Below are 12,501 nucleotides of genomic sequence, written 5' to 3'. Positions count from 1 at the left end.
CCTTCTTCTTTTTTTTTTTTTTTGGGGGGGGGAGGGAGGTCAGGACTCTGCTTCTCCTGGAGCTCAGGATTGAAAGTGAGCCCAGCTCCTTGATCCCTTGCCACTTCGTATCCTTCTTTTTGTAACACGGTTTTAGGTCCCTGGAGGCAAATGGACTAGCAAAGTAGTGCTAGTAAGTCAGACACAGAAAGACAACTATTGCATGACATCGCTAATGTGTGGAGTCTAAAAAAAATGATACAAATGAACTTACTTACAAAACATGAATAGTCCCACAGAGATAGAAAACAAATTTATGGTTACCAAAGGGAAAAGGGGGGAGGGATAAATTAGGAGATTGGGATTAACATATATATACTACTATATATAAAACAGATACAAGGACTTACTTAATAGAACAGGGAACTATACATATTATAATAACTTATAATGGAAAAGAATCTGAAAAAGAATATATATGTAATATGTAATCACTTTGCTGTATACCTGAAACTGACATAACACTGCAAACCAACCATGCTGTTTAGTCGCTAAACTGTGTCTGACTCTTTGCGACTCCATGGACTATAATCCGCCAGGTTCCTCTGTTCATGGAGCTGTCTAGGCAAGAATACTGGAGTGCTGGAGTGAGTTGCCATTTCCTTCTCCAGGGGATCTTCCTGACCCAGAGATCAAACCCACATCTCCTGCATTAACAGGCAGCTTCTTTACTACTGAGATACCTGGGAAGTCCCTGTAAACCAACTATACTTCAATTAAAAAATAGACAAAAAAAAGTAGGGTGATGTCATCATTTTCCTACCCTTTACAAACATGTAACAAAAATGGTTCTTTATCTAAACATATGAATTAATATGGTGAGATCACACAGTGAACATAAACAAACAAAGAAAAGGAGGCTGGCAGTTACTGCAGAGACAAAAGTTCTCTCCATCCCTCCACCTGAGCAGGGGCCTGGATGGGTAGCCCAGAGGTTGAGGATGAGTTGACTGCTGTAGGTTCTGGAACAAGCCTGCAGTCCCTTTGGTGTGTGCTGGATTCAGTATCATTCATCTTGTATTCCTCTACACGTTTCTAGGGCCCACAGAGTATCTTACTCTTTCCATCCTTAACTTGTTCACAGAGCAATACATCAGCTATTCCAATACACGTGTCACACATTCAGTCTCCCCTTCCACTTTGCTGAATAGTTCAACGTTGCCAGGGTTGGCAGTGTGGACCCAAAGATGCAGGGAGTAGAATAAGAGTATACTCCCGCTCTTTGACAGGCTAATTTTGTTGTTTTTAAACCCAGGACTTTGATTCTGTTGTTGTTCTTCCAGACCATGCATCTGCCTGCTGCCTTGATCCCTAGTTGGATCTTCTAGCTGCCTTAGCATATCTAATAAAGTCCCATCTGTAAAAGTAACAGCCAGTAAAAACTGTTTACAAAGGTTCCATGCCACTGGGAAGCAAGCAATTTAAGTGCTCAGTGGAAATGGAAATACCTTTGACTGGGCTTCTGAATGCAGTGAAGGGGAAGCTGTCAGGAAAAGATGCCAGTTCAAGGCAGCATAATACAGGGGCCCTTGGTATCTGACGGTGCAATCATTCATCACTGTCAACCTTTAGTAACACTAATGGCCATGATTTGTTCCACTTCCTAAGAGTTAAAGGTCAACTGTAATGCAGGAAAATTATTTGTTCAACACTGATATTCCCCTTTATAAACACACAGTACCTCCATAAACTTTCTCAAAACTGTACATGATGCCAAGTCCTACTGTGACTCTGCTGATGGGTGGCCAAATTATACCTAAAGCAAAGATTCAGGAACAGACTGCATGGATACATGAGGCAAATATTGCAGTTACACAGAAAATCCCTCTTTGGTTGGAGAAAATGAGATTCTTGGCAATGAGGGGCCTGACCAGCCTCAATACATATTTGTGGTGATTGTTTTCCTGACAGTGAAGAGAACCACTGTCTAACAGGACAGAGGTCCCCAGCCCCCAGGATCTAATGCCTGATGATCTGAGGTGGAGCTGATGTAATAATCATAGAAGTAAGGTACACAATAAATGTAATGTATTTGAATCATCCCCAAACCATCCCCTCCAACCCTACTCCATGGAAAAGTTGTCTTCCATGAAATGGGTCCCTGGTACGAGAAAGGTTGGGGACCGCTGTACAGGGGACAATCAGACTAGAAGGACAAGACCCGATCATCAGAAAGGTGGTTGTCCAGAGAGTAACCCCAGCCATTCCGCTTCCAAATGGAAAGTGTATCATCTTGGAATCACTTTATCTTGCCACGCTGGGTTCTCCTAGATATTGATTTTCCATTTCAAAACACATTTTATTCTTTTATTACTTTGAGTGGATGGTTATCAGACTATTTCATTCTGCTTGACAACCCGGTACCTCTATTTGGTCCGGGAAAAGACTTGGTGGTGAGTGATTTAAAAGGCCCTCTTAGTTTCAATTTAACGAGCCATTTAAAAAAAAAAGCACTTATGGTATGCCAGGCATTCTTCCAGAAACTTCACCAGGGATAACTGATTAATCCTTTTAAGTCAAGGATCGACCAAGTATAATTTAAGAATAAATTATATTTAAGATAAATTATACTTAAATATAATTTATATATTATCTTAAATATAATTTATTCTTAAATAAATTTATATATTAAGAATAAATTATAATAATAAATTATATATACTTAACATATAATTAAGTATAAATTATATCTATCTCCCCACTACTCTGGGGGGACAGAGTTACAGAAATTCCTTTTCAGGCTTAAGGAAGATGCCCATCCCCATGTTACCCGCCTTGGGATGCTGAGTTTAAAGACTGCTGGGGAGAGAGAAGGCTTATTTTCATAGAGACCATTGAGGTCCTCCACCAAAAAGAGTAAAAATCCTGACTACCACTGCTTGCTGGTTGCCTGGTGGCTCAGAATCTGGTAAAGAATCTGCCTGCACTGTGGGAGGCCTGGGTTCAATCCCTGGGTTGGGAAGATCCTCTGGAGAAGGGAATGGTTACCCACTGCAGTATTCTTGCCTGGAGAATTCCATGGACAGAGGAGCCTGGCGGGCTACAGTCCATGGGATCGCAAAAAGCTGGACACGACTAAGCGACTTTCACTTAACCACTGCTTGCAGGTGTCTAGTACAGTAGGACACAAGCATGTGCTTTGTACCCAACAGAAATGTGCCCAGAGGTGTGCAAAAGCCATGCACATAAATGCTAATAGCAGCACTGTTCTCAGTACCCCCAAACTGGAAACAAGCTCGTCTGCCAGCTGTGAAATGGATACATCACTTGTGGCATATCCACACAGCAAAACACTCCACAGCAAGGAGAAGGAATGAACCACTGACACCGTAAACAGCATGGGCGAATCTCAGAAACACGACACCGAGTGTAGGGAGCCAGGCACAAAATGGTACATACTCTGTGACTGCTGTTTAATCGCTCAGCCATGTCTGACTCTTTGTGACCCCATGGACTGTAGCCCGTCAGGCTCCTCTATCCATGGAATTCTCCAGTGAGAATACTGGAGTGGGTTGCCATTCCCTTCTCCAAGGGATCCTCCTGACCTGTGTCTCCTGCACTGGCAGGCAGATTCTTTACCACTGAGCCACCTGGGAAGCCCATACTGTGTGATTCCATTTATACAAAGTTCAAGGACAGAAAAAACTCATCTCTGGAGACAGAGGTTGCAATATATGAAGAGTGGGGGCCTGTAGAGGGGTGGGGACTACCTGCAAAGGGGAACAAAGGAACTTCTGGGGTGGGGGTGGAACTATTTCATATTTTGATAGGGGTTTTGTTTACGTGTGTATATCTATTTATTAAAATTCAAGTTGTATAAAGATCTACACACTTCACTGCCCATGTGCTTTATATACTTCAATACAAAAGAGAGATGTTCCCTCATATGTGTTACAAGAATCCTGAAGCCATAGATTGTGTGGCTGCTGCCATGCAGATGCTGCCAGTGGCGAGTCTACCATATACAGCTTAATCCAGCTGCTGAAGCAAAGCCAAGCCTCTGAGAAATGAGATGCAAGTGTCCTCTAACTCGGTCCCCATCAACCCTCACTGTACTCATTCCCTAAGGAAGATGTTTGCCACGGAGGGTTGATAAGAAGGTGCCAGAACTCTGATTCTCAAGCCACATTTGAATATCCTCAAGTTTTTGGCAGTGTGATTCAAACATGAGTGATTCCTAGCCCCAGCAGGAAGTGGATTTGTATGTAGCTCTTACTATGTTCACCCAATGCCATCCCTCTTCCTGTATCTTATCGTGGAGGAAGAGTAACTGTAGGGCTAAGATGTTTAGGCAGCTTGGATTTTGTGAGATTAGATGCATCAAACTCCTATTTATTCTCCACATGGCCACTCAGTGAGAGACTCCATTTCCCAGCTTCCCTTATAGTTAGACAGGGGTCATGACTGTGCTCTCACCAACAGAATGTCAGTGGAAGTGGCCCATGAAAATTCTACTTGCATTAAAGGAAATGGCTTAACTGGGCTTCCACACTACTCCTTTCATCAGGCTGGAACAAAGAGTAAAGCAGTGACTGTTTCAACTAGAAGAGAACAACACTCTTGGGAATGAAAGAGCTACAAAATGGGCAGAAGTTAGATCCCTGAACAACTCCTATGCCACTAGCCTGGTCCACTCACCTCTAGACTGCTATGTGAAAGAGAAATTTCAATCACTGCATTTGGGGTCTCTATACTACAGCATCTTAGCTGGCACCCCTAGCAATATGCTTTTGAGGCTCAGGGTCTCCAGGCAGGAATTTTCAAGTCTCACATACTCTACCTAGCCTAGTAATTCAGATTACACTAGTACAGGAAGACAGCAGCCCCCTTCCCCGTCATTCAATGTTAATCCTGTTGTTAAACTAGCCCCCTACCTCCACAGTCTATGAGACATTTTCAGCTCCTCGTTGGTATATATACAGTCCTGTCACAACACAGTCCCACCCTCCACACTCCGCCTCACTGCACACATTTGCTGCACCTATAGCTCATATTCTGGAGGTCCCCACACCTGAAGAACTCTCTGCCCACACTTCTGGCCACGTGGAGTGGCCTCTTCCTCAACCCCATCCCATGGTCTCCTCCGCCCATGAGGCAATTCTTACTAAGTCTTCAAAACCCAGCCCAAAAGACTCCCGAGAAGCCTCTTGAAAACCCCAAAGCAGAATGACTTCCTCCCTCTACTATGCTGCGGTATTCATGAAGACATTTATCACTCTGAGCTGTAGGGGTTTAGGTGCACATCTGACCTCACAGCTAGAATATATGCTCCAAAGACAAAGTCCCTAAAGGTTAAGATCATGTCATGTCCATTTTCTTAACTTTGGCATTCAGCCATGATCTGGCTCATACTCAATGAGGGTTGAATGAAAGAAGGAAACAGAATTTAAGATGCTCAACATCACTCATTATTACAGAAATGCAAATAAAACTACAATGAGGTATCACCTCACACTGGTCAGAATGGCCATCATCAAAAAGTCTACAAACAATAAATGCTGGAGAGGGTATGGAGAAAAGGAGACCCTCCTACACTGTTGGTGGGAGTGTAAGCTGGTACAGCCACAATGGAGAACAGTATGGAGGTTCCTTAAAAAATTCAAAGTAAAGGTATGATATGACCCAGCAATCCCACTACTGGTTGTATACCTTTAGAAAACCATAATTCAAAAAGACAGATGTACCCCAGTGTTCAATGCAGCACTATTTACAATAGCCAGGATACGGAAGAAACCTAGGTGTGCATCAACAGAGGAATAGATAAAGAAGATGTGAGACATATATATATATGATGAAATACTACTTGGCCCTAAAAAGGAATGAAATTGGGTCATTTGCAGTGATGTTGATGGACCTAGAATCTGTCATACAGAGTAGAGTAAGTCAAAGAGAAAAACAAGTATCATATATTAATACATATTTGTGGAATCTAGAAAAATGGTACAGATGAATCTATTTGAAGGGCAGAAACAGAGATACCGACGTAGAGAAGGGACATGTGAATACAGTGGGGGAAGGGGAGGGCGGGACAAATTGAGAGAATAACAATGACATATACACACTACCACGTGTAAAATAGCTAATGGGAAGCTGCTGTGCAATACAGGAAGCTCAGCCCGGTGCTCTGTGATGACCCGGAAGGGTAGGCTAGGGGGTGGGAGGGAGCCTCAAGAGGGAGGGGATATACGCATACATATAGTTGATACACTTAGTTGTACAGTGGAAACTAGCAACATTGTAAAGCAATAATATTACAATTTTAAAAAAGAAGAAAAAAAGGAAGCAGAATTTAACAGCTGGCCTGCTTCAAAACTCTATCCATACATTATCACTCTTACCTATTCAGTGCAAACGCATAGTGGAATTTAATGTTATGCTGGTCAGCCAAATCACATGTAGGCAGCATCTCCAGTGTTTCTACCAGCTTCACCATTGCATCATAGTCCTGTTGGCAAGAGGTCCCAAGGTGAGAGAGGAAATGTAGCTCTTTGCAGGGTTTCTTAAACAGTTATAAACATGAGACCACCTCGGCATTTAAATATAGGCCCTTCCCTACAGAAGTATTTAGTGCAGTTAAAGTCCTTAAAAGAAGAGCAATGAGATTAAAAACAACAACAAGATGGATGAGAGAAGACACAGGAAGAATCCCTGCTCTCGGAGGCCACAAAAGGATCAAGGAAAGGAAGTTAGATTCAAAGATGATAAACGAATGAGCCAAGCAGCTAGGAAAAGGTACCACATTTTGAGCTTAGGAGAGTTATCACCATTGGCAGGGCTGTGGGTTAAAATGAACTGGATGTAAATATATAAGAAATCTTACAGTCATTTGCCACGCAAAGGGAGGAAATATCCCAAGGCTTCCTATTTTGTCAGAAACATTCCAATTCATTTAAATCAGTTTCTCAGCCTTGGCACTAGTGACATTTGGGGGCTGGCTGGATCATTCTTTATGGTGGGGGCTGTCCTGTGTATCATGGGATATTAAGCAGCACCTGTGACCTTGACCCACTAGGTGCCAGTAGCACTCCGCCCCCCACCCCAAGTTGTGACAACCCAAAATATCTCCAGACACTGCCACATGTCCCCTGCTTGAGAACCACGGCTCTAAACTGCATAATTACCCAGGGAAAAATTGCTACCGTGTTCGTCTCGGCTGTATCCCCTGTGAGCAGTGCCATCTGTTACCCTTTCAGCCAACTCAGAATCACTGTTACTGGCCAACTTGCTGACAGCTGGCCACAGTTAGCAAACGAGGACTTCCCACCGAAATCTCACGCCTGTTTTGTGGCATTACACTTTGATGCTGCTGCGCAAGGAAAGGGAAAGCAAAGTACTGCAAGAAGCTTCTGACTCATCTTTGAGCCTAAGAGTCCCACCAAGGGAAGGTTATAAAGAGTAGAGATGTGTGAAAGCACGGGCAGAAGGAAGCCAGCCACTCAATGGAAGAAAGACCTCAAACAAGGTCCTTCCCATTCTCTTGTTCCATGGGGCATCACTCAGTCAGCATAATTTCTAATAGCATCTGCTATTAAAATCAATTAGATGCATCTGTTTGTCACCAGGGGCATGAGTTCCTTAAGTGGTTGACTCTTGTTCTTGGCTCAGGTCATAAATGGAAGCCTCTCTCGTCTAAAGACCTGTGGCCAACAACCTCCAACATGGCTTTGCACTGATAGAATTCTACAGGTTACGTACACTGCTCTGTGTTCCTCCAAAGGGAAGGAAGACAAGACGTCTTGGAAATGGCCCCACGGCATTAAACTTGGAGGGGGGAAATGATTGCTTTCCTTCATGGTACCATATTCTACAAACCCTGTCTTCAGGACTTTCCAGAAGTCTCTGCCCCTTGTCTTAGAATAAAGCCCTGCAGCCCCTGATTCCTGGACATGCCTCTGTTACTCCTGCCCTCCCTTTCACTAACAGGTAGAGCTAAACAAAGAAGGAAGTGACAAAGGCCTAAAGGAAGTAGAAGAGGAGAGGCATTAAGAGCAAGGACAACAGAGTTGGTTGCCTCAGTTTGAATCTTGACTTTTGCCAACTGCTGTGTGACCTTAGGCATGTTATTTAGCTTCTCTGTACCTCATGTTCCTCATTTTTAAAATGGGAATAATCAGACTGTGCACCCCATAGGCTTCTGAAGAGGATTAAGTGAATTAGGGCTTACAAAGGGCTTGGAACAACGCCTAGCACAAACTGCATATAAACTGTTAAATTCTGAACTCCTTTTACTAAGCAGTACCATATCTAAGAATTTGCTGGAGCACCCTTCTGACATGACAAAACCTTCTGCAACATTTCTACCACAAAAGATAGTGACCTATGACCTGGCCACGTTCCTATTTTGGCTATAAAACAGCTACCTAACCATACATCTAGTGTATGAGTACTTCATACAAGGAATTCCCCATGTCAGGGAAGAACTGTGATAAGCATTCAGATAAGCATATGGCATACCTGGATATCGCGATAGGACAGCAGTAAATTAATGATGATGTCTGAGGTCAGAACCTCAGTGTTATCCATGCGGAGTTTGATCCGAGCCAGCTCCTTGGCCAGTTCATCACCCTGGTATTTCTCTCTGGCTCTCCGGATGTCATTTAACAAGGTTTCTTTGTAATAAGCACTGGAGAGGGAAACAAGAAAAGCTCCAGTCATGTCTACAAGCATCCAGGACTGTGCTGCAGCCCAAACAAACCTAGCTCTCATGGACGTGACTTAGGCCTTGCCCACACCTGAGCCTCCCAGGATCAGCCAACGGGGAGCACATCCTACTTGTGAATATCACTTTGCAAAAACCTAACCACTCAACAGTTACAAATAAAATCAGTTCATTATGACCTTGAAAATATTTTCAAAGTTGACCCCCGATGTATTTGGATAACACACAGGACTCACTAGCTACCCCACCCCATCTCCTCTCCTCTTGTATTTTCAAACACATAGAGGACAAGAAAGTACTTCACTTGAAGAGTAATTTCCCCCACCATTAAGAGATTTTTCACAAAGCTGAACAAAACTCCAAAGCCATGAAACATAATAAGATAAATGTCTTTAAGATGTATCTTTCAGGTATCCCCAGCTAGTAATCACAAAGCTTTTTACAACTGGTCGAGAAACAAAATCTGGATGTGTCCAGGAGCAATACAAGAAACCATGCCTGGACACCTGCAGACCACCTCTGCCTTTCACCCCCTATTCTCTATGTCATTTTTGACAGCCAGAATGCTTTCCTAATGGAAGACACAGAACTTCCTTTATGTGGGCATCCATATAATAACAGGGATGTATTACAACATTTAAAGCAGTTTAAATTCACACTGGAATGTCTCACCATAGCCCCTCCAAGAACCAATGCTAATATTCAGTACTTGGTTTAAAATAGATGAATTTAAATATGTTGTCTACTTTCCAAGCAATTTTTTTTCTATGGAGACTTGGCATGACCAAGTTATAATACTGTCAACCCATTACACAGCTGAAACGATTTAACTGTAGACAGTAAACTTAGGTTGTTTCTTAAAAAGAACAAGTTTAACAAGTAATAGTCTTCAGAGGATGAGAAACAATACCAAAGAATAACCAATGTTGATTTTAATTGTTACAAAACTCTGTCCAAAAAAGTGTTTACAGTACACTTCCTGGTCCAATGCTTATAATAAATCTCAACATTTCACTAATTAAGTGGAATTAATTTACTTTCACTTAAGTAAAGTAAAATTCACTTTACTTAAGTAAAGTGAAAGTGCTCTGATATAAAAGTATCAGTGCATTGCTTTAATTTTTATCCCCTTGTCTCTTGCTTATTACCTCAATGATGAGCAAATGAGTAGATTCTACTAATGTTTAAAATTCTATGATTAATCAAATGAATAATTAAGTTGGTTGATAGCCACTGTCCATTTGCTGGACTATAAAGGCATCAAAAGCTATTAAAGCGTTATGAGTTTCTTCTGTCAAGTAAAAATGTACACTTTAGTCTTGTTTTCAAGGGGAACTCTGAAAAATAGTTCCAATAAACTAAGAAACCTAATAAGAATGGTAACCTGTAAGTAAATAAACAAAACACTGAATTAAGTATGGCTTGGAGACAACATGTATGTAATAAACATGCAGCCATTTCTGCCTCTGGTAACCAGGAAAGAGACTGCTAATCAGTGTGAACTTGGAAATGGCTTCAAATCCCTTTTCTGCACAGGGCTCCGGGTGGCCTTCATCAATCTATGCAAGTTGCCATTTGAGCTGAAAATCTGTCTGCCACTGTTACAGATGTTTTCAATCATTAGCATCATTTACCCTCTCACTAACCCTTGCCAGGTATCTGGGAGTTCAAGGGGTGGAATCAACCAACAGGTATTTCAAGTTCTTTGAAATTAAACCAAATTGAAAGACTTGTCTTCCTACTGAAACATACATAAAGTGAATGAGAAACAAACCTGAGGCCACTTCTTGCAGACACCTTGCTCATCTGGCAGACTCAAGCCAGCCTACTTCCTCGTCAGACCTGAAAAAATGATCCTGGGACACTTTTCTCCCTGAACCTCACTAGAATATTCACTGTGCAGTAAGACAATAGTTAGCAAGCTGGGTCCGAATGAGGTTTTTGAGGGATGTGCTGCAAACGGTGCCCCGTTTACTTTCTAGATTGGCATGTGGTCACATATACCTGAGTTGCCAGTCTTCTTTTCCCATTACAATCTGCAGCAGAAACTGTGTGTCCAGAAAAGAGGTGACAGGATAGAAAAGGAGAGCAGACTGTGAAGAAGCATGCACCTCCCACCAGCCCCACAGTAGTAATGCTCCACAGTCTGGGGGACCACAGTGCAAGCCAGAGGGACATGCGGCCCTTATACTTCAAGTCAGTTCTGCCAGCGCTTTGGATTTTCATTTGTTTTGGAAAGACAAATCCTCCTTGTGACTTAACTTTCAGGATTAAATCCTTTAAACTGGCTACAGGCAAAGGAAATCTGAATTCTTTCTTTAAGTGGAATAATTTTTCTGCCTTCAAGTTTCAAAACAGGGATATTTCAAGGGCTGGTTTCTTGAGCACTGAGGCTCCAAGAGGTGAGCTGACTGTCCCAAGGCTATACACTGAAGGACAGCCTGAGCCAGGATTCAAACCCAAACCTGTCAGCTCTTGAATTATTGCTCCACACCTTCTCTGACATAAATCTACCAAGAACATGTCCCAGGGCACACTGTGGTCAGGATGGCTTCAGCTTGACTCAACATACCCCGACTTGTACAGCATAGGGGCTAATGTTTGGAATAACCTTGCTGACACATATTAACCACCTCAACAGCTGATTGGCGGTGGGCAGGAACTCACCTTCAGAAATGATCTTAGAACACAGAATGTCAGAGTTGAAAGCACATTAAAGAAAATCAATGATTTAAGTTCCTTTCTAGATGAGAAAACAGCTACAGAAAAGCTATTTGTCAAGGTTGCGTAAGGAGCTGGAACCAAACACAAACTGAACCCTGACCTCAACTCCAGTTTCATTCTCTTTCAGCTACACCTCAACAGCCCAAAGCAGTGAGCCAGTGTGAAACCCTGGATTCCAGGATGACTTTAAAATGACTGGTTGGAGTTCCCCGCTCTCTGGGCACTATGGTCTCTTGAAGGTACATCACCTCCATGGACACGAAGGGAAAATTTTGGTCAAGCTCCCAAGGTTGAGGACAGTTGATGGGAATTACCATGAGGTCACATGGATGTCCTTGAGGAGGCTAGTAAACCTGTCCACCAGAGGCACACACAGTGGACCGAGGAGGGTGTCCCAGTTGGGCTGCATGTACTCCGAGGCACGCCGCTGGGCATCACTCTCACAGCAAAAATAATCAGCGCATGGTGTCACGATATATGGGATGAAGTAATAATTTCCACTGGATGCCTGGAAAAAACAAACAAAAATGTTTCACAAAATAAGCAATGCAGAAGCACAGCTATGGATTTGGGCAGGTGGAACCTTGGTGGGACAGGAAAGGAGAAAATGCCTGATGATGAACAACTACTTGCACAATATGACTATGAATCTATCAGATGCAAACAGGAAACCACGCCATTTCACAAGCTCTAACACATGGGCATACAACAAAAATTTGGTTTTCAATGCTGAACTGAGCAGTATACATCTCTGAATTTCACTGGCAGAGATTTTAGGTTTTTAATTCTCAGAAATTATATTTCATTACATATCCTCCAAATCAGAGGGAACTTCAGCCCAATGATAACCAAGAAGTAAAATGTAAAGGTTTAATTTACTTTCTTTTGGCATGGCAATGGCACCCCATTCCAGTACTCTTGCCTGGAAAATCCCATGGATGGAGGAGCCTGGTAGGCTGCAGTCCATGGGATCGCTAAGAGTCGGACACGACTGAGCGACTTCACTTTCACTTTTCACTTTCATGCCTTGGAGAAGGAAATGGCAACCCACTCCAGTGTTCTTGCCTGGAGAATCCCAG

General features: G+C 42.7%; 1 protein-coding gene across 1 annotated transcript in view; it reads right to left on the bottom strand.

Annotated features, from left to right (window-relative positions):
- Positions 1-12,501, bottom strand: part of MAP3K15 (mitogen-activated protein kinase kinase kinase 15) — a 145,366-nt gene that overhangs the window by 78,078 nt on the left and 54,787 nt on the right. The window contains exons 4-6 of the mRNA XM_005897744.3: positions 11,737-11,930; positions 8,494-8,662; positions 6,378-6,484 (exon numbers count right to left, since the gene is read on the bottom strand). Coding sequence (XP_005897806.2) covers positions 6,378-6,484; positions 8,494-8,662; positions 11,737-11,930 — 470 coding nt within the window. The remainder of the gene's footprint in view (positions 1-6,377; positions 6,485-8,493; positions 8,663-11,736; positions 11,931-12,501) is intronic.

This window comes from Bos mutus, chromosome X, assembly GCF_027580195.1.
Source record: "Bos mutus isolate GX-2022 chromosome X, NWIPB_WYAK_1.1, whole genome shotgun sequence".
NCBI classification, from domain to species: domain Eukaryota; kingdom Metazoa; phylum Chordata; class Mammalia; order Artiodactyla; family Bovidae; genus Bos; species Bos mutus.
Note: the sequence above shows the minus strand (reverse complement) of the source record. Positions and strands in the feature narration are given on the sequence as shown.